The following is a 19,168-nucleotide window of genomic DNA, read 5'->3' on the forward strand; positions in this document are numbered from 1 at the left end:
ATCAGGTGCATGCATCAGTATCTCACATCCCTGTTAGAATGACCTCCCCCGCACTTACTGCGGCCAGTAGCCTGCGATAAGGGACTTCGGGTAAACGACGAAGCATGTCACTGGCATTTCTTCCCCGCGTTTCCTTGGGGGAAATTGCCTTGGAATGGAGTTATTGCTAACGATGGATAAATGAAGCGATCTGCAAAAACACCCAGCGCACTCAGCTCTTGATAGAAGAGGTGCTATTTGCTACTAACGCACTCTTAGCAACCATCACCGTCCCGTCTATCATCATCATCAGTTTTCCACACGGATTTGAACTTTCGCCGGCTCGACAAAATTATCTAGACCCCTACCCCTCACATCTTCGTGGTCGTTCCGGGGGAGGCTGACAGCTGGCTTGCCGATTACGGGAGGCTTATCCACCAGATCAAGATACCCAGTTGTGGATGTGTTCATCTCTTGTGCCATGATCATGCCGTTCCCCATCCACGCAAGACTATCACCCTCGTTTTCGTCATTTGAAACGTACTCAAAATCCTCAAATCGGGGATGCATCAATGTGGTACGTTGGTGAACAGCAGATCCAGGCCAGTAGCCCAACATCCTGCCATTAGATGTTCTCTTGGCCCAGTTATTGCACTGGTTATTCGTTAACAGTACATACGGGACTGACTCCAAGAGAAAGTATGCTTACCGTGAAGGCAAAAGTCGTCTTCTCAAAATACCGGTCAACTTGCTTCATAAAGGCTTTGACAGCCGAGATTCTGTTTCGAAATTGTCAATATCCACCCGATTCTTGTCTAAGCTTCAAATGCAGGCACAACTTACTTTGGAACCATGTACTTCAGGTTCTCGCGCTGCAGCTTCAGGATACATTTTATCATGTACTCGCAAGTTACCTCACTCATCTGGATCGTTGACCCCGCACCAGGAGCGCCATTAGGGCCAACAAAGAAGAAGCAGTTGGGCATTTCCGGAGGACACATTGACATGTAAGCTCCGGGCTCTTCTTCCCACAAGTCGTCGAGCGATACTCCGCCTCTGCCAAAGATTGGGGTTTCCTTGAGCGACAATGATGTGTCGAATCCAGTAGCACAGATGATAGCATCGACCTCTCTGTAAACTCCTATATCGTCCACTATCCCAGTTTCGGTGACCTTCCTGATTCCTTGGGGAATGAAGTTCAGATTGGGCTCTGTCAGAGCTTCGAGGTATCTTGGTCCTGGGGAAACCCGGCGACAGAGAACCGGGTATGTTGGCTTCAGGGCGTCAAATATCTCTGGTCTCGTTGCCAGTCTGCGCAACATCGAGTCTTCCGTGGCTTTCGAGAAGCTTCTGTTCATGTCTGATCCAACCCAATGGACAAGCTGAAACTTATTGACGAAATTTTCAACCTGGTGCCGGTAGTTGAGGTACTCCACCGGGTACTTCTCAAATCGCTCTTGCTCTTCGGGTGGGAAAGGGACTGCTTTCAATGTTAGCAATTTACCTATGTCAACATCAACAAATTTCCAAGACTTGCAGTTATGAATGTCAGAAGTAGCCTTTCTCGGATCAGCAGCAACATAGCCTGCTGGTGAGATCCAAGCCTGTCCCCTCACATAGTGATCCATATGCTGCACCTCGGGTAAGATGGCTGGGACAAGCTGCACGGCTGTAGCTCCGTACCCAACCACTGCAACCCGCTTTCCCTTTGGATCGAAACTTTCGTCCCAGTTGGCGCTGTGAATCAATGATCCTCGAAACGTGTGCAATCCATCAATCTTGGGCCACATCCACTTATTAAGATTGCCTGTTGCCTTGACAAAGACATTGCAATAATCCTTAAACTCAGTGCCGTCGGTCATGTTCACTAAGGTAACCTCCCACTGAGCCTCTTCTTCAAGCCATCGGGCGGACTTGAAGACGTGGTGAAACTTTACCAATGATTTCATGCCGTACTTCTCTGCCACGCTCTGGAAGTAGCGGCCGATCTCAGGACCAGGTGAGAAGAAGTGAGACCAGTTGGGATTATTCTCGAAGGTGTACTGAAATGAGACCTACAAGTGGTTAGTGGATGCTCATGTTGGTGGCATTTGCCAAGTGACAGAACTCACGGACGGCACATCTGATGACACCAGGCGTAGCAGTCAGACTCAATGCATCAATGGGCATTCCAGAATCGCGCTTACCGCATGTAACTCCAGGATACCTGATACTGTCAGTGGTCAAATCGCTATTAGAGAGAGGAAGATCTCGCTTACCTGTTCTCAAGCCAAACGCCGCCTACCTCGGAATTCTTCTCATAGATGACCAGGTCCAAATTCGGAATTCTTTGTTTGAATCGTATCCCGCATAGAATTCCGGACATTCCTGCACCGATGCAAATCACCTTCATCCTCCGAGCAAAGTCTACGGGAACGTCCCATGACTTGTGATTGCCATTGGTGTTCATCTTGGACACGATAGGACGCAGTGGGAGGATTGACAGCCCCAAGCGCGTTGGAGTAGTGTCCAGAAGAGGCCCGTAGGTTTCAGAAGCGTATTCACCAAGTCAAAATCTCATTTTATTAGACTAGTCCTATGCTCATAAGATCCAGCTGTTTAGATGGGATGGCCCAAATTGCACACCACATGCTGACAAGTCACCTCGCCAACATTGCAGATTGAGCACCACGCAGCCAGACTCAATGGTCGATTGTAATCGGAAACTGAGAGCCGCTTTGCTATGGACACAGCGGGTCATTCCGTTTGGCGGCATGTGTTTAAAGCAACTCGGGTCGACCCGACTGGCACTGATCTGCACGCTTATCAGGGTGGGGTCGTCTGTTATGAATACTCGGGTTGACCCGACATGATGGCCTCACCTTGCCCTCAACAACTGGGAATCCGTTATTTCCGGGGCAAGCAATCTTATTGGATAGATTAAATAGTACCTACTGAGAGGTGTGCGAGGTTTGTGGCCTCCACTAAGATGATGATTGATAGTAACGGACCGCAGGTGTACGAACTTGCGCTATCCGTTCTCGATATCAACTTTCGATTGAAGCAAGGACACGATACACGATACACACGTCACAAAATTTCATCATGGCGAACACATCATCACAAGAAGTCCTCACCATCTCGGAGCTGAAGCGAGCAGCTTCCGCTAAGCTGGACAAGACCGCCCGAGGTATGAATTCAAGGAATTAACTGCTGCATGTTTTTGGAACCTGCTAACATGGACTTCAGAGTACTTCAATGAAGGGGCGATGGATATGATCACGTACGTACTGCAAACATTTTCCCTCTTGGCAAACTCAATTACTAACGCGTACGTAGTCTCAGAGATAACGAGCATGCTTTCGACAAGTACAAGATTCGTCAACGCATTCTCGTCGATGTAGCCTCAGTAGACACGAGGATTACCATGTTGGGGTCCGAAATTGCTCTCCCGCTCGCTTTCGCACCCGCTGCTATGCACGGTCTTGCTCATCATGAAGCTGAGAAAGGCACGTCAAGAGCGGCCGCAGCCAAAAGTATCCCTATGGGACTTTCAACCTATGCGACCACCTCACTTGAGGATGTCATAGAAGAGAAGGGAGAAAGCTCGACTCCTTACATGTTTCAACTGAGCGTCACAAAAGACCGCTCGGTCCCACTGGATTTGATGAAGCGGGCAGAGAGTAAGCAATATTTTGGGCCTAGTTGATCAAGGGATTCATGTCCAACAGCTAATACCGAACAGAGGCGGGTTATAGAGCGCTCATACTGACAGTTGATGCACCTGTCCTTGGCCGGCGTCTGAACGAAACCAGGAACAAGCTGACGCTACCAGATAATCTGTGTTTGCCAAATCTGGGAGGCGTTCGTTCGCATCATAATCCTGGGCGGGATGCTAGCAATTCTTGGGAATCGATCATCCCCTGGGTCAAGTCTCACACCATGCTCGAGGTTTGGCTCAAAGGCAGTAGGTACATGTGAAACTTCTGAGCAGATGCAACACTAATTGCAGCCTATCACAGTATACTGCAGCGAGGATGTGCTACTTGCTATTAAATACGGGCTCGATGGAATCATCGTTTCCAATCACGGCGGGAGACAGCTGGATGGCGCCGCTGCGACAATCGACGTGCTTCCCGAATGTGCCGAAGCTGCTAAAGGTAGAATCAAGATTGGAATCGACGGTGGCATCCGTCGTGGATCTGACATTTTCAAAGCCTTAGCTCTTGGGGCCGACTGTTGCTTTGTGGGACGGATTCCTATTTGGGGTCTTGCGGTAAGAACGCCCCTTGATGTCCAAAGGTGCGAGGAGCATATCTGACTCACAAGCAATATCACAGTACAATGGGGAAGAGGGAGTGAAGCTGGCAGTCGACATTCTGGAGCAAGAGTTGAGGACGACTATGGCCCTTGCTGGGTGCTCCTCCATCAAGGAGATTTCGCGCCATCATCTGTCTATATTGGGAACAAATGGAATCTTGTCTAGACTATGACTCATGTGATAGATTATTCTGTCATGGTGTCTTGTGTCTAATCAAGCATAACATTTGTCGGCACAATGACAAAAAGCAGGGGAACATAAACAGAGTGGACTGCACAATCTGCTTCCGAAGAATAGAGCTTGGCCTTGAGGACGTGAGTGTCATGATTTAACGTTGATTGAGAAGTCGTCAGTTAACATAGACACGAATCAGATTCTGACGTACATTTCGATCTACCTTACATCTCGATCCTACGCACTTGAGATATGGAAAGTATAGGTTTTTTTGGAGTTCATGAGAATCCCATGAGACTGTTCCCGGCCACCGTTGCCACACTGTTGCCTTGATTGAGAATTCTGGCACCCCAACCAGTTTCCTTCCAGCCTAGATTCATGGTTCAAGCTGAATTGAAGAAGTATTCGAGCTGTAGAATTCTTTCGTGGGCGTTCGAATATGTCTGAAAACTGCCCTAGCACCAACCAGCTCATTCTTCGAAATGTCGGTCCATTTGCTGTCGGGAAGAAACTCATACATGTGAGTGCAACGTACGTCCGCCGCCGAACGTCTACCCAGAAATTTTGCCCAGTCATGTTGTTGTGAGGTCTTGCAGTCTGGCCCACGATGTTGACGATAGACTACGTTCTTCAAGTCGGGAAATCGCGTACCAAGCTCTCGAAGTAGATACCTAGTTTGAAAGTAGGTCTCATCTTCTGCAACGCCCAGGTCCACACCGTATAGTCTGATGTGATGCAATGTCCGGACCCCACGAAACTGATGGAGCCTTTTAAAGAAGAATTCGTTTTCGTCGGTCATACCGTTCATGGCCCATAAACGTACAGATATGAATGTCAAAGCCACATTTCTGATGAGCTCCAACCAGCCGCAAGTCACGTCGTCGCCGGGCATAAGGTCTTCCGAGAACCAAACAACATCGACGTCCCAGTTGATATTGATGTCGTACGCATTTCGATGCCACATCATCTTCTGAGGAGGTGACATCATAGTCGTGGACGACGCCGAGGGTAGCATGGTCCATGGTGGGATCCAGAAGTTTGGGCGTAGTGCGCGTGTAACGGACCGTGACATGCGATCGATTGTCGAATCGATGGCTTTGTAGTATCGATGCATCGATATATCCACGCAGTAGCCCAACTTTGGGTACTTCCATCGATGTGTATGATCGACGGCCAGATATGCATGTGTATCTAGGTGAAACAGCTTCCACATCCTATGTATGCTATATACCTGATCATCCTTGAAATAGTGACATCTCAGGTGGCGTCAAGCCGTGAATAATCTTGGTTCCAGATAGGACTCCGTCCAAATCATGAGTCGGATCTCGACGGGGAGAAGTCTGAAGTTGTAGAATGTGGCTTCCATTGGTGAGCTGGCTGTATCCATATTCGTAGCAAGAGCGACCGTAAGTGCCTGAGGAGGAGACGTTTCGTGCAAGGCTATGCTTCAACGACTAATTCGTCAGAATATGTTTTGGTGACAGCAAGAACGCGAACCAAGATGTGTACTGAAAGAAGGTATTTCAAGCTACGTAAGTAGATTTTCTTCCTTGTAGCGGGACCATACTGGTCCTTGTTTATCAGTCATAATAAGTTCCGTGCCGCAGTTCGGGCCTCCTCATCCAGGTTCACACGAAATTTACCTGAAACCCACAACATTTACCGAGCCCCGTACCTCAATATATGACTTCTGGAGATGGGCCTGGAGTGTCAACATAGCATCGTCTCCTGCCCTAGTGTTCAGCTTGCATGGCAAACAAGCGCATTGATTTGCCGTCTAACCCAGACCGAGAGTCCCAAGAGTTCCTAGAAAGTACGCTTCTCGAGACCTTGCCACTGCAACCTGCCGATAACGTCCTTGATGTACCAGCCCATAGACTGTAAGTAAGATTCCAGGCGTTGAACCAGTGGGTTTCGTTTGACGCCTACCGACGTTTCTGTCTGATGTCCAAAGAATGGAGGCTGTGCTTTTGCAGCGCCCGTAACATATTGCCCCCTCCACTCTTTGAGCTGTTGCTTTGCCAGAAGTCATTGTCCCCAATACTATGTCCAAACATCACGATGAGGCTTTTGCACCCATATCGTAGCTCGAGATATTGTTTCATGGTTTCTGTTGAGAGATGTTGACGCAAACTACAGCCTCGTTCTAATCTAAGGCCATGTTCCAAGCGAAGTTGAGGTCTGGCTCTGAAATTCTCGTCGAAGGTTGCAAGGGCGGTTTCTGCCTTCTTCCGGTGCCGCGTCTGGCTCACGCAAGCGTTGAAATCTTGATAAGCAACACGATAGATATTGTCGTCGAGGGATTGGGCCGCAGACGTAGAGATCTGCTTCTTGGCAAGTACGGCTGGTGGGTCTTGGCAAGAGCTTTTATGAGGTGCCTTCGCAGTTGAAATGCTGGGGTGCAAACCTTCAATCAGTTACCCATTCTGAGGTTTAATAATGAAATAGTTCGAATTTTTTGCAGGGTACAAGCTTACTGGCGAGACTGATCTGACATATTTCTAAAGTTACACGGCGGGGGCGGCGACAATCAAGGCCTCGTGAGATTGATGATGTGTGCAGCTGAGAGCAGGTGGCTAAGAGGCGGCCACCCAACCCTCCTCTCGGAGCCTCGCGACGCCCTGCAGTTCTCCTCAAGGTAGAAGACAATCGACTTCAGTGGAGTCAACTTGCTTTAGGGTCTGTTCAATTACAGAGGCTTCGTCTGGCCGACATTGAGATAGCGCTGGAGTTGCCTGGCTCTCCCGATTGCATCTAATTTTCATCATTGGAAACTGGGTTCTTTCCAATCGAACGAGTCATAATAATGTCCATTGCGGGCTCGCACGGAGGCACTTTCGGGGCGTTTTCTGTGACCTGCATGCCAGCGCCTTTTGGCTTGGCGCAACAGCCTTTGTATTCCGCTAGACGAATTCCCAAGGGATTTCATCACGGCGTTGCCACGAACGAAAGGCCCCAGCCTTCCATTGTCTGTCTCAACGCCGCCTTGCTTTGAAAGTCCCGACAAATGCTACAGCCTATATACATGATAGGCAGCGTATCGGGTATTAGCTATTGAACTGAGCGTTGAAGTTTGCTAATGTTGCTGCTGCTTGAGCTTTGTTCCGCCTCTGGCTGACTTGAATGTCGGTGCTTTGGTAGGATACGCGGTGAATACTAGCCTCCGAAGAGATAGCCTGGTCTTTGTACATGGATTGTCGCTGCTGTGCTATTGATTTTGCTGATATTGCCGACGAATATTTGTGGGAGGGCTTCGGGGGAGTCTCCCTGGAAGCATTGGTGGTCAGCTCTGAAAGTCCTGCTGTGACCGATCAGATCACGGGGAGTAATGGAAGGATACCCGTTGTACACTGAGTTCCAAGAGTCCATGGGGCGGTCGAATAAACTCAATTTTTCAATTGATTGATTACTTGGAGTGTCTAATTGGTGGAGAAGTCTACGCTAACAAGATATTGTGCCTTGTGCAGCAAGCATGAAGGTTTGGAAAGGGGCATTCGTTGTTGTTCGTTGCGAGCGCGAAGCGGACAGCCACAGGTACTATCTAGATTCCTTCTTTTTCGACGGTTTTATAGCGGTTCAAGCTCGGCTGAACACATCGAAATGCCCCAGTTGAGAACTGACAAACACCGCATCGATCCAAGCCCCGACTGGGGTGGCAGATGGAGTAGAATTCGTCGAGGCCACCAAATGAGACAAATGCATTTCGCACCAGCTGAACATCGCCCGTGCCGATTTCAGGGGTTCCGATGTGCAAGTTCCTATAGGCACAGAAGGCTAGCGTTCGGCTAGCAGCGTTGCAAATAAACCTCCTCCCAAGGGACACATTGTAGGTACATTCGATTTCGATCGGTCGCAGGGCGAGGCGAGGTCGGCGACATCTGCGGGGTTTGGTCCGGGCCTCTTGGCATGTAATGGTAGTGTCTATGAACGTCAGCTTGGGGTTACACAAAGCCTAGTGGGCAAGTGGATAGATGCCGTGCCTGAAGCAAGCGTCCCAGCCCTGCGGCGGAGCAGGAGTTGCCATCCTGTTGGACGGCGTGATGTTGTGATCTCCTAGTTGGTAATGGTTGACATGATTGCACTTCACTCATGATCGAGGGTAAGCAACAGCAGCAGGAACAGGATGAGAGGAGAATGCCTCTGCGGGAAGATTGAAACGATAAGATCTCCTTTCGCATGCGCGGAGACCACGCAAAGGCGGTAGGTCTTCGTTGGTATCGGACATCAGGGCACTTGGCAATAGCTCTGATGGCCGATGAAGCCACTCGGCGGAAGATACTTGTGTTGACAGAATGGGGGTGAGACGCATTCCCAGAGCACTGACTCTGTGATTCCCGTCATGGTGCGTCAGGCTATTGCCAGGCAGTCTCTGCTCCACAACAGAATATTGTAGGCAAGCTCGGAAACTGTGACTTCGCAGATCGTAGACTGATGGCCTGGGCACTGGCAAAATGCTTCCGGATTCCACCTTGGCAGGCGCCTTTCCTAGCAAAAAAATGTGAGTTACGGGGGCTTGGGTATCCCGAGTCGGCTTTTGGATGATGAAGAGCCTGACCAGCTTAGCCGGGCGTCAAAAGGATGAGACAGGCGGCTTGCCAGGCATCAGTGTCCAGCGTCTCTGTGTCCCGCAAGTGGAAAAAGGAGATTGCCAGGTTGCAATGCATATGTATCCCGGGTTCAGGTCGGCCGACATGAACATTTCCGGTGAAAGATACGGCCGTTCTGGCAGTAAACGTGATCCAATCGATGAGGCTCGATGATGACGAGCGGACGCCGTCTGCATGTACCTCCCCAACGTCGCCTGGTTGCCTTGTTTTGTCGCGTAGGCGGTTCGCAAAATGAGGTGGTTGTCCACATCCCGTGCTTTGTCAGGTGACGATGACCCGTTTGAATGCAACATGCGACAGATGGAAGCTAGATGACAGCCTGGTACATGTAAGCAGCTGCGACGTTTCGAACACGGGGAGGGCTCAAAGATGATGAAGGTTCCGGTATTTTCCCAAGGCCAAAGAGCACGGTGAGATGAAATACGCACAAGAATAGAACTTGAATGACGCCGTTCCCCTCCGTGTTGATGGTTGAGGAAATAAGAGAGGACTTACTCGCCAAGACAGAGTGCATAGGAGTCGCGAGGTGGATACTAGGTGGAAACAGGGACAGGAGCAGGAGCTGAACCAGACTGCACACCATGCCATACATACAAGAACGGCAAAATGAAGAATAAGGAGCATTGAAAGCTCCTGTGAAAGCTTCGAAGACGAGTGCTTTTAATATCCCGTCTCAGCAATGGCGATTTACACGCAATGTCTGCCAGCCTTAAGCATCCTGCACGACGGTCCGCAATGTCGCACAAATCCAAGGTTAGCCAATAACCTGAGTCCCTTGGAGCCCACTCACCTGCGAAGTCCTTTTGTTCTACGCCAATCACAAGGCAAATAGCGATTTGACACTGAGATGGAAATGCCAGTCTCTGATTCAAGCAGATGTGGACTGTGGTCTTGCGATCTGGAAACAACTACGCCTTGGAATCGCATTGCACGGAATGGGGAGATTTCAATTGCAGACACCCGAAGGACAGCTTCGCTGTTTCGTGCTTCTCAGTGGCAAGGGAGGGCATCCTCTTCAAGTCAGTTCACTGGTACGGGGGCGAGACTCAATGGCCACTAAATAATAGTGCCGCTCCTGAGATATTCAGTGACTGGGCAGTATTATTTTGTAGTCTGTTGGAACATTTGTAGACTCTCTTGCAGCTTTCTCACAGGTATCACTGCTCATCTGGGTCTCATGCTGGAAAGGGAGTTGCGCGCCGAGAGCCGGAACGGTCACTGATCTGGGCCCACTTCTCCAACCCTCCAACTCCGCTGTCCAGCCCCGGACGGAGATTAGCTCGGTGGATATGGAGCTCCACTACCCGGAGCTCCCCGCAAAGTTTCCAGACTGACACCGATTGGATATCCTACACTTGGGACATTAAGAGAGCTGTAACTTGCGAAACCGCTAGAGAGCCGCAACTGGGTCAGTTCACTGCCAGAATTTGTATGTCGCTCTCGTGAAGTAAATAACATGGGATCGAGCAGCGACTCAAATTGAAGCACCAATAGCCTCACGCTAGTGCGCATGCCCCCAAATCGCAACAGGAACACTGCACAAGTCATCGATGCCATTTCGAAAGTCAAAGCAGATTTGAGGGCGATGATATTCAACGCCCCTGTCCCCAATAAATTGCGCTAGACATCTCTTCCTGAACGCCCCTCGCTAACGACCAATTCCAATTGCGTTACCATATCGTCGTTACCAAGACATGCCACCGGATGGCGAGAAATAGTATCTATCTCTAAATCCCGAGTCCTGACATTCGATATCCAGTTCTGCAGAACCGCATCATGATACACGTGTCTCATTATCACCTTATGTGCCTCGAGCCTTCCAGGTTCTTCGCTGTCGTCCTTGAGAGGACTCGAAATCCGATCTAGGAATGGCTGTTGAACTGCCGTTCGAAGTCGTTGATCTTGTTTTTCGCTGCAGTCTTATGCTTGCTTTTGCTGGATTGGGCGCTATAGCTCGGGTCGGAAACGTGGTGCACAGATCCGTCAGGGGCACTTTCGAACTTGGCTTGTCGTCGTTTTGTTTGGGTCGTCGCAGAATCGGCTGAGAAGTACTTGTGAGAAGGCTTTTCGGGAGCATCTCTATGCCAGTATCAGTATGCAGGAGGGCGCTGTCTTGGTGTGATGTGGCCGTACCCGGAATAGTTCGACTTCTGCGACCTGTCGCTCATGAAAGTGCTGGCGAAATATCGAGTCTTCGGTGCGGCGCCTTGTGTGTTCAGGCGTGCACGGCTTTTCACGCAGCAAGATTTGAGAAAGAGATAGTGAATTATCGTGGAAATTTTGTATTCGTCACTACTGTGAGTGCTTTGTCAATGAAACAGCTGCCAGGTATGGCTGTATCGCGGAGACATTTATAGGCTCGCGGCATGTCAAAGATGGGCGCGCCCCAGATGGGGGAAGATAAGCGTTTTCCAATCTGCCTCGCTGGCCCACAAAGCTTCAGAACCCGCTAGCAAAGCTCATCATCCCTTCCAACTCCGATTGCAATGATACCCACGGTCAGCTGATATGGAATGAAAGAGGCAGGCGTCAGTCAATTCCTTGTATAGCACGCTCAGGCAATATTCCCTTCTTGGACAATTCCAACGGGCGGGGAGGTAACCCAGTGAGGTTTCCACCTTACCTGGCGGAAGCAATATGAGGGAGGGGGAGTGTTGTTGTGAAAGCAGATAAGTTGCAGACGTGAAGGAGATAGGCACGACAAGTGGTCAGCTTCAATCGACTGTGGGCCAGCTTCAAGTATTGCTGAGTAGCAGAAGAGACTCTGGTGTTAGTGTTGGTTGTGATCATGTGGAGGCATAGCACGTGGCCGATCCGAAGACCGGTAGTCCGAAAGCCGGTAGTCCGGCTGTCATCGGAAGTAGCGCCGAGTCGAAATCGGTGTCGTTTTGAGATACCTCCGCTCCGAGCTTGAAACACGCCGAAAGTCCCGTTGTCCATGCTCGTCACAGGTCTGCTGTCATGAAATTCCGTGATATTCACAAACAGCATCGTGAGTTCTTCGCGGCTTGCGGGTCCAAACACTAACAGAAGGCGCGGATGAACTAACGTAGTGACCTGAGAACTCGGAGCGCGCTTACACCCGGTGTCGTTGCAGTCGGCGTTCGTTCTCCGTTCTGAAAATTCCGTTGCCGTCGGGCTCGGATACAATTGCGGTAGACCAATTGGCTTGAGAGGACGTCGCATGGACTTAGGTGAATGTGCAATGCCGATGGCCACTTGGCAGCACTCGCCGGGCGTAAAAGATGAGCAGTCGGTGAGGGCTCATTGGCCACAAACTGCCGGAACCCATGTTGGCGATAACGAGAGCGGGCTGGACATTGTCGTATGCATGCATTGACGCATATGCACTGTAGCTTCGTATTGGCAAATAGGTCCCGCGGTAGAACACGTGTTCCAATGAGCAGCCTGGTACTCTGTGATGTAGTGATGGTGACTGCATGAGATCAGCGTCTAAAGTCCACATGATCAAGTCATCACACTTGGCGTGAGGGGTTCCGTTGCCTGATGTCTGCCTGCTCCAGGTAACAGTATTGGGTCGCCATGCTTGAATATTTTGGCTGCCTTCAGCGGTTGGTTGCCTACGTATGAAATGGTTTGCAAATCAGGGCGAGTTCGGATCGGAAAAACGAATGTCTGCCCAAACACGTGACCGTCGTATCCATCGAGATGGGCTGGTTGAGATCTGCTCTTGTTAGCTGGGTGCAAGAAATGACGGAATGGGCTGTTACCGGTGTCAGGAGATGCCATGTCAAAACGTGGTGTTTCGGAGGACATGTCGAGATAATAGAAAGGGAAGATAGGTCTGGAGGTAGGTGGACAATATTATATGGAGCAAAGAAACAGCTCGGTTTGGATGCCTGATTGCTGATTTGGTCAAGTGTGTTGGAAGTTTGAAGGAAAACAGGAGGGCAGGTCGTGGTTGATATACGCCCATTGAGGCAATCGATTCGGCCTCTTGGGCATGTCAAAACCCCTGCTCTGTGCGACCTCAAGCTCGCTAGGAAGGGTGTGTGGCGAGGGTCAGAACAAGCCCCCCAATCAGAGCCAATGAAGTAGATAAGGTACCCCCACTTCAAGTCTGAGAAAGGAATACAGATGTACCGCCAGCCATTCCTGCAGTAGCCTTACGACGAAAGGGGGTGTGGGTACTGACGAATGCCCTGGCCAGATATGTAGAAGCACCGTCGAAGATCTTTAAAGAGGCTGTCTCGGCCAAAAGGTCTTGCTAATCACGCTTCAGTATTTCCACGAATCCAAACTAGCGGGATGAGAAATTTGAGCATGTCCGTATTCTGTACCCGGGTATAGAGAAAAACGCTGAAGTGTCTCTTCTTTCCCTCTCTTCTAACAGCAATGTTTCGGCAACCTAAGTCGGTCTCAGTATCGGTACATTTCAGTCGCGGGGGCGGCGTGCGAGTTTCTACGGATACCCACCATCACACCATGCGCCCCACCCCACCATGAGCAAGTCGGCGACGGGGCTCCTGACACATTGCTCGGCTCACACTAGAAGCAACTTCAGCGGATGATCCTTTGCGAAGCCCAACACAGCCTCAAAACTGGCTCATGCTTACGATTCGGCAAGCATCCGACATGACCATACTTTCCTGCGATTTGCGGAAGCGTGCACGGTCTGGCTTGCGACGAATCATTATGCCGAAAGGTGGTCGCATCGGACATACCAGGCACCCTTCAGGGAGTTGAACCTGGCCGTAGGTATATACAACGTTTGCCTGCCACATTGCGACGTTGGAGCGACGTAAAGTCATGGACAGTAACATGGTTCCACCGAGAATTAACTTATTATTCATCCGTTTATAAGGCCAGCACCAGCATAAGATCAGGGGACCAGGCAATTTAAGTTAACTTTGTTCAATTAACAAACTGTATGTAACATCAAAAGTATGAGGCCATGCCATATATCCACCGCCTCCATAAGGAAATAGTCTTAAAATGGGGAGTATCTCGCAAGTCTATGATCTATAAAGAATGAAGGAATCATGAAGTTCGTAAAAGAAAAAGGAAAGAAAAAAGAAAGAGCTCATAACCATCATCGAACAACTCAGGCCTGGGGCGCAGCAGTGCGCTTGGGCATCGGCATGTTGGCGTTGCGGAAGCGAAGACCGCGCTTGTTCTTGCTCGTAGTGGTGGTGGTCTTCTTGCCGCTGTCCTTGGTACTATCCTTGCCACTGTCCTTCGTGCTGTCCTTTCCACCCTTGTCATCATCCGCCTTGCTTGTGGTGGTGGCCTTGGCAGTGATGGTGGAGGTAGGAGAGGAAGAGACGGGAGTGGTTGTGACCGCAGCGGGCGTGGAGCTGGCAGCCGCGATGGTGGAGGTGGACAGGGTTTTGGTGGCCCAGTAGGCATCGAGGCGGCTCTCGACCTCGTCGACGTTGTTGTAGGGCTGGTAGTTGGCCATGAACTGCATGCGGGACTTGATAGAGTCGTAGTTGTAGGCGTTGGAGGTCTCCGGCTTGGCGCGCCACTCCTTCTCCATGGGGTCCACGAAGTATTCCTCGGTGTACCCAAGATCCTCGAGGACAGTGACGTTGAAGGCAGCCATCATTTCGTGGTCCTCGTGGATCAGGTTGTGGCAGTGGAACATGTACACACCGGGCCAGGGGGCGTAGTGGGCTTCAACGGTAACAGTCTCACCGGGCCCGAGCCAGACGACATCCTTCAGGCCCTGGAACTCATATGGCATCACAGCGCCGCGGCCGTTGACACGCTTGATAACACGGAAGTCGACAAGATGGATGTGAATGGGGTGAGACCAACCGCCAGAGCTGTTCTCAAGCTCCCAGACCTCGATAGTGCCACGCTTGGGGCGGGCGAGAACGCGGTTGTTGACATCGGCAAAGGTGACACCGTTGATGCGCCAGTCGCTGCCGGTACGCTCGAAGCGGAAGTGCTGGTCAACTCCGGTCTTGTCCTTGGGGAAGGGGACGTTGCGGAGGGAAGAGGGAACATCGGACTTGTCATCGACAGACTGGTCGCTGACCACGAAACGCATGACCTTATCGGTGTGGAGGAAATCCTGATCGGCAGCAAAACCGCGAGTGTTGCGAAGAGTGACGTTCTCGCCCTTGAACTTGGAGAAGTCGACGACGATCTCGTAGCGCTCAGCCATGGCGATATACAGCTCCTGGACCTTTTGAGGACCGGTGAGAAGACCAGCGTCGGACGCGATCACCTGGAAATCGGCGCGCTCTCCCTTGCTGTTCTCGAGGTAAAGCAGGAAGGTGCGGGAAATGGCAGCATCGAGAAGGCGGAAGCGATACTTGCGAGGCTCAACCTTCAGGTAGGGCCAAGGCTGTCCGTTGACGTGGATGACATCACCGTAAAGACTGGTGGTCTCGCTAGCGGGAGAGAACAGGGAGCCGTCAGGGTTGTATTGCTTGGCAGACAGGATCAAAGGGATATCGTAGATGCCGTAACCGCTGGGAAGAGCAAGACCATCCTCAGCAGGATCGTGCAGAATGTAAGCGCCGGCTTGACCATAGTAGGCATTCTCTGCAGTGTGGTCGATGGCATGGTCGTGGTACCAGAGGGTTCGTGCAGCCTGGTTGTTGGGGTAGTAGTAATCCTTGTACTCCCCAGGCTTGGTGACATCCTCAGCCCATCCATCCCAAGGGGTGCGCGAGTATGAACCGTGAAGATGGACAGAGTTGGCCATGCTCGGGTGATGATTGGTGAAGCGGACCACTGCCTCCTCGCCACGTTCCATCATGAAGGTTGGACCGGGAGAGACACCATCGTATCCAAAGAGAGTGGCATTGCCCAAGTTGGGGTACACCTTCTGGCTAAGCTGCTTGATCTCGATCTCGTAGTATCTCATCTTCTTGCCCGTGACGGGGTTGATGACCGGCTTGTCGGAGCTGCTTGGTGTTAGAAACGATCCTGAAGATCAAATTGAGATATTGGTAGACTTACAACTTCTCCTGCTTTTGGGGAGGGATAGGAAGAGGGAACTCATAGAGCCAGGTGTACTCAGGGCTGAGCCAGTCCTTGGCAAGAGTGTCGGAGGCAAGGGTGAGAAGGATTGCCAGAGACTGGCGAACCGAAAGGGAAACCATGATGAATAGAATATGAAAGGGCAAAAGCCAAGAGCTGCTATGTTAGTGACAAGTGCTGGCCAAGACGGGTGGCGACGCCTTGAATGTGTCAAGAGAGGAGTGGATGATTGTCGATGAGAGTGATGAGGAAAGTGTCCGGATGAGGCGGGAAATGACCAGGGTATTTAATTGCTTTCTCGATGAGTATCGACGCTCGAGAAGAATCATACCCGGCCCGCTCGTGCTTGGCAACGGGATGTTTCGATCGAGTCGTCGTCGACAAGGGCACGCCGCGCGGCGGAAGGAAAGCCATCATGGCGGCCATTCGTGATAGAGAAGCATCGACCCATCTCGAGCAATCGATATTCGCACGGAAGTCCCGGGCTAGCCCCTTGGAGGAAGACGGGTGTTGGTCTGGGCCGCCCTCGCCAGCTCCAGCAGCGTATGGCGGGATGAGGAGGCTTGCGGCGCGCCGGGCTGGCGCCTAGTCCTCCAACCTGAAATGCGACGCTGAATGGCGGTGGAGTCGACGTTGGATCGTTGTGAAAGAACGAGAGTCCAACGGTCATCGTTGAAACAATCAAAGACAACCTGGAAAACGCGACGGTTGCAAGTCCTCAGCTGGAGGCGCGATTGTGGGGCATGGGCTTCGACCACCCGGGACTCTGGTTCAGTAGCCTCATGCCGACCCAACGGGATGGATGGTCGGGTAACTCGCCTCCACTTGCAGGCGAGCAGCTGTTGGAAGAGGTCCAGCCACTTCTCATGGACGAGTCTCTTGCGAATAGAGGCCCAGCCCACGGTTGCACATGCCCATTGAAGGCAAGGCACCTGCTGTACGTTAATGCAAGTTCGGTTGTAGAAGCAATGGGAGCGCGGTACGGAAGCGCACTACTGGCAGATAGTGCAGAATCCAGAGTATCAACCTGACAGACGAGGTTTGCCTGCCGAGCAAGTGGTCCTTCGCCGATGTTGGAGTTAACATACGAGCCGACCGAGACTCGGGCGCTAAGCAACAACGGGTATAAGACCGACGTAGCGTGGCATCTCTTTGAGGATGCTGATTGTCCTTGTTGTCCAGGCCGTTGTGGCGATCTCAGCCTCCAACTCTGGACAATGCCAGTACCCAATAGCGCGAGCCTAAATTGTTGAAACAGTCCGCTAAGAAAAGCGCAAGTGAAGACCTCCATAAGGTTATTCTGGGATATCACAGGGTAGGTAGGTAGGCTTGAGCGTCAACACCGGTAGCCGCAGATTGCATGGGTGTCGGTGCACATGGAATAATCGATAGAAGGCAGAGCTGATCTGCAAGAGCTCCATGGTACTGGGACGGCAGATGCGAGGAGCGTTGCCTCGGTGAGCGGGGGCGAATGACAGGCTCCGATTCAACAGTCGCACAACCAGGGGTCCTGAGCCCCGAACCAATGGTCTCGATCTCGACAAGAGCTGCATCGTATCTTCTGCATAAGGCCTCGACAAGGCGGGGTTAGCATCGCAAAGCGGACATCCCGGTCGATCTGGTGCCTGGTCCAGGTGACTTGGGAAGTGATGCCCAAGATTAGATCCTGACGAGACTCGGCCGGTTTCCAACGAACCCAAGTGGTGGTCCTCCGCGTCGGCTGGTGCAGCCACAACGCAGTTCGGGCCATCCTCATGTCAATGATGACAGGCTGACTCTGGCCCCGACGTCTCCCACGCTGACAATCCTGGCAGCTGGGCGTGAAGGTTCGGTGAGAGCTGGACGACAGGCCAGCACGACGCGGGTGGCAGTCAGCTAGCTTGTCCCCTCGAGTCGGATGCCAAGCTGACGAGACTATCGTGCGCCTCTTCGATGTAGCTGCATCTTGCTGCATATCGTGTTCCCGTCCATGATGCGGTGATTCGACGATATCTCGTACTAGAGGAGGCTCTGCGGGCTGCAGCAGAACGATGGGTTTCGGATGAAGAAGGACAATGGAAGTTCGGACAATGCATCTCGTCTGAAATTTCCAGTCGAGCAGTCTGATCTCAGGGGTAAAATCGAAGCCGTGGAGGCAGTGTTGAAGAAGTCGCCGGAATTGGAAAAGGGAGATGAAGAGAGGACCATGCGATAACGCCGGAAATGGAATGGGAGGAGAGGAATGCGTGAGGTGGAGGGGGAAGGACGGGACGAGGAAGGAGGGGGGGCAAGTCGTGACGAGCTGCCTGCCTGGGGGCTGCCTGAGGTGCGAGGTGCCTGGCTCTAGGGACTGGAAGGTGCCTGGGCTGGCTGGCTCCTTCCCCAAGGTTGTTCGTCCCTGCCGCGCTCCGGGATGCTGACGCCAAGCCGCTAGTTCCCGCTAACGCCTCAGCTCAGACAGCGGGCCTCGCTTATGAAGCTTAAAATGTAGTTCGGATGATTGGCTCTTTCACCCTCTTAGCTAAGCACCCAGGTTCAGGGTCCACCACACCCTCCCTTTTTAGGTCTGGGAGAGGGCCGCTAACCACCCCAATCCTCCGACGACTTCAACCAACTTCGACCGCGCCAGACCGTGTCCCTCGGCGCTTTGTGTCTGCAAACCCCAGTCCAGAGTCTGGCTTATCAACCTTGAACTGTTTAACCTTGAATCCTCGTCGACGCATCCCGGCCTTTGTCGTGCCCACTTCTCCGCGTCCCGGCCTGTCGGATCTGAACAATGCGGCCACGCGATCTCTTCCTTGGCCTGAGTGGCCGTCCCACAAGCCGATGTGTCTCTAAGCCCCCAACGCTCCTCGTTTCACCCCAAACGTTGTGGATATGAGAACCGTTCATTCGGATTGTCTTCAAGAGATATTGAAGCGTTGACACTCTTTGTCTCGCCTGCCACGAGGTGTCTCGCTCTCCAACGGTACGCAGCAGACGTTCCGCCAAAACACGAGGATATTCAGGGGTATCTTTGACAGAGAAAGAGCCTCTGTTTGCCACAAACAAATGCGATCTTCATGTGGCGGTGATCAGTTTACTCGAGGCGCAACGCTTTCGACGAGATGGGTCAGCTCTAGCAAACCCTCATCTCCCCAGCCCGTGATCGATACCTTACCAGCTCTTCAGC

At 51.7% G+C, this 19,168-nt stretch overlaps 6 protein-coding genes across 6 annotated transcripts; 1 reads left to right on the forward strand and 5 right to left on the reverse strand.

Moving 5' to 3' along the window:
* Positions 1-288: 288 nt before the first annotated feature.
* Positions 289-2,428, reverse strand: moxY-0 (FAD-binding monooxygenase moxY; the record flags this gene model as incomplete). Its single annotated transcript, XM_066152124.1, has 5 exons — positions 289-633; positions 689-758; positions 823-2,033; positions 2,095-2,185; positions 2,238-2,428. 5 exons carry the CDS (start codon positions 2,426-2,428, stop codon positions 289-291), a joined length of 1,908 nt encoding a protein of 635 aa, XP_066008537.1.
* A 635-nt stretch (positions 2,429-3,063) lies between these two features.
* FUB8-0 (Oxidase FUB9) lies at positions 3,064-4,451 on the forward strand (the record flags this gene model as incomplete). The annotated part of the gene is made up of 6 exons (XM_032037466.1): positions 3,064-3,148; positions 3,208-3,241; positions 3,298-3,641; positions 3,704-3,925; positions 3,981-4,234; positions 4,299-4,451. 6 exons carry the CDS (start codon positions 3,064-3,066, stop codon positions 4,449-4,451), a joined length of 1,092 nt encoding a protein of 363 aa, XP_031883679.1.
* A 4,561-nt stretch (positions 4,452-9,012) lies between these two features.
* Positions 9,013-9,652, reverse strand: CGGC5_v009148 (uncharacterized protein; the record flags this gene model as incomplete). Its single annotated transcript, XM_066152125.1, has 3 exons — positions 9,013-9,175; positions 9,241-9,379; positions 9,556-9,652. 3 exons carry the CDS (start codon positions 9,650-9,652, stop codon positions 9,013-9,015), a joined length of 399 nt encoding a protein of 132 aa, XP_066008538.1.
* Positions 9,653-10,922: 1,270 nt separating this feature from the next.
* On the reverse strand, positions 10,923-11,228 carry CGGC5_v009149 (uncharacterized protein; the record flags this gene model as incomplete). The annotated part of the gene is made up of 2 exons (XM_032037464.1): positions 10,923-11,139; positions 11,194-11,228. The coding sequence occupies 2 exons, from the start codon at positions 11,226-11,228 to the stop codon at positions 10,923-10,925; spliced, it is 252 nt and encodes an 83-aa protein (XP_031883684.1).
* Positions 11,229-12,250: 1,022 nt separating this feature from the next.
* Positions 12,251-12,837, reverse strand: CGGC5_v009150 (uncharacterized protein; the record flags this gene model as incomplete). Its single annotated transcript, XM_066152126.1, has 3 exons — positions 12,251-12,575; positions 12,646-12,745; positions 12,792-12,837. 3 exons carry the CDS (start codon positions 12,835-12,837, stop codon positions 12,251-12,253), a joined length of 471 nt encoding a protein of 156 aa, XP_066008409.1.
* Positions 12,838-14,125: 1,288 nt separating this feature from the next.
* Positions 14,126-16,139, reverse strand: BLRO-3 (Bilirubin oxidase; the record flags this gene model as incomplete). The annotated part of the gene is made up of 2 exons (XM_032037463.1): positions 14,126-15,941; positions 15,997-16,139. The coding sequence occupies 2 exons, from the start codon at positions 16,137-16,139 to the stop codon at positions 14,126-14,128; spliced, it is 1,959 nt and encodes a 652-aa protein (XP_031883683.1).
* Between the last annotated feature and the right edge of the window lie 3,029 nt (positions 16,140-19,168).

This window comes from Colletotrichum fructicola, assembly GCF_000319635.2.
Source record: "Colletotrichum fructicola Nara gc5 chromosome Unknown KSG_Nara_v1_contig05, whole genome shotgun sequence".
Lineage (NCBI taxonomy): Eukaryota > Fungi > Ascomycota > Sordariomycetes > Glomerellales > Glomerellaceae > Colletotrichum > Colletotrichum fructicola.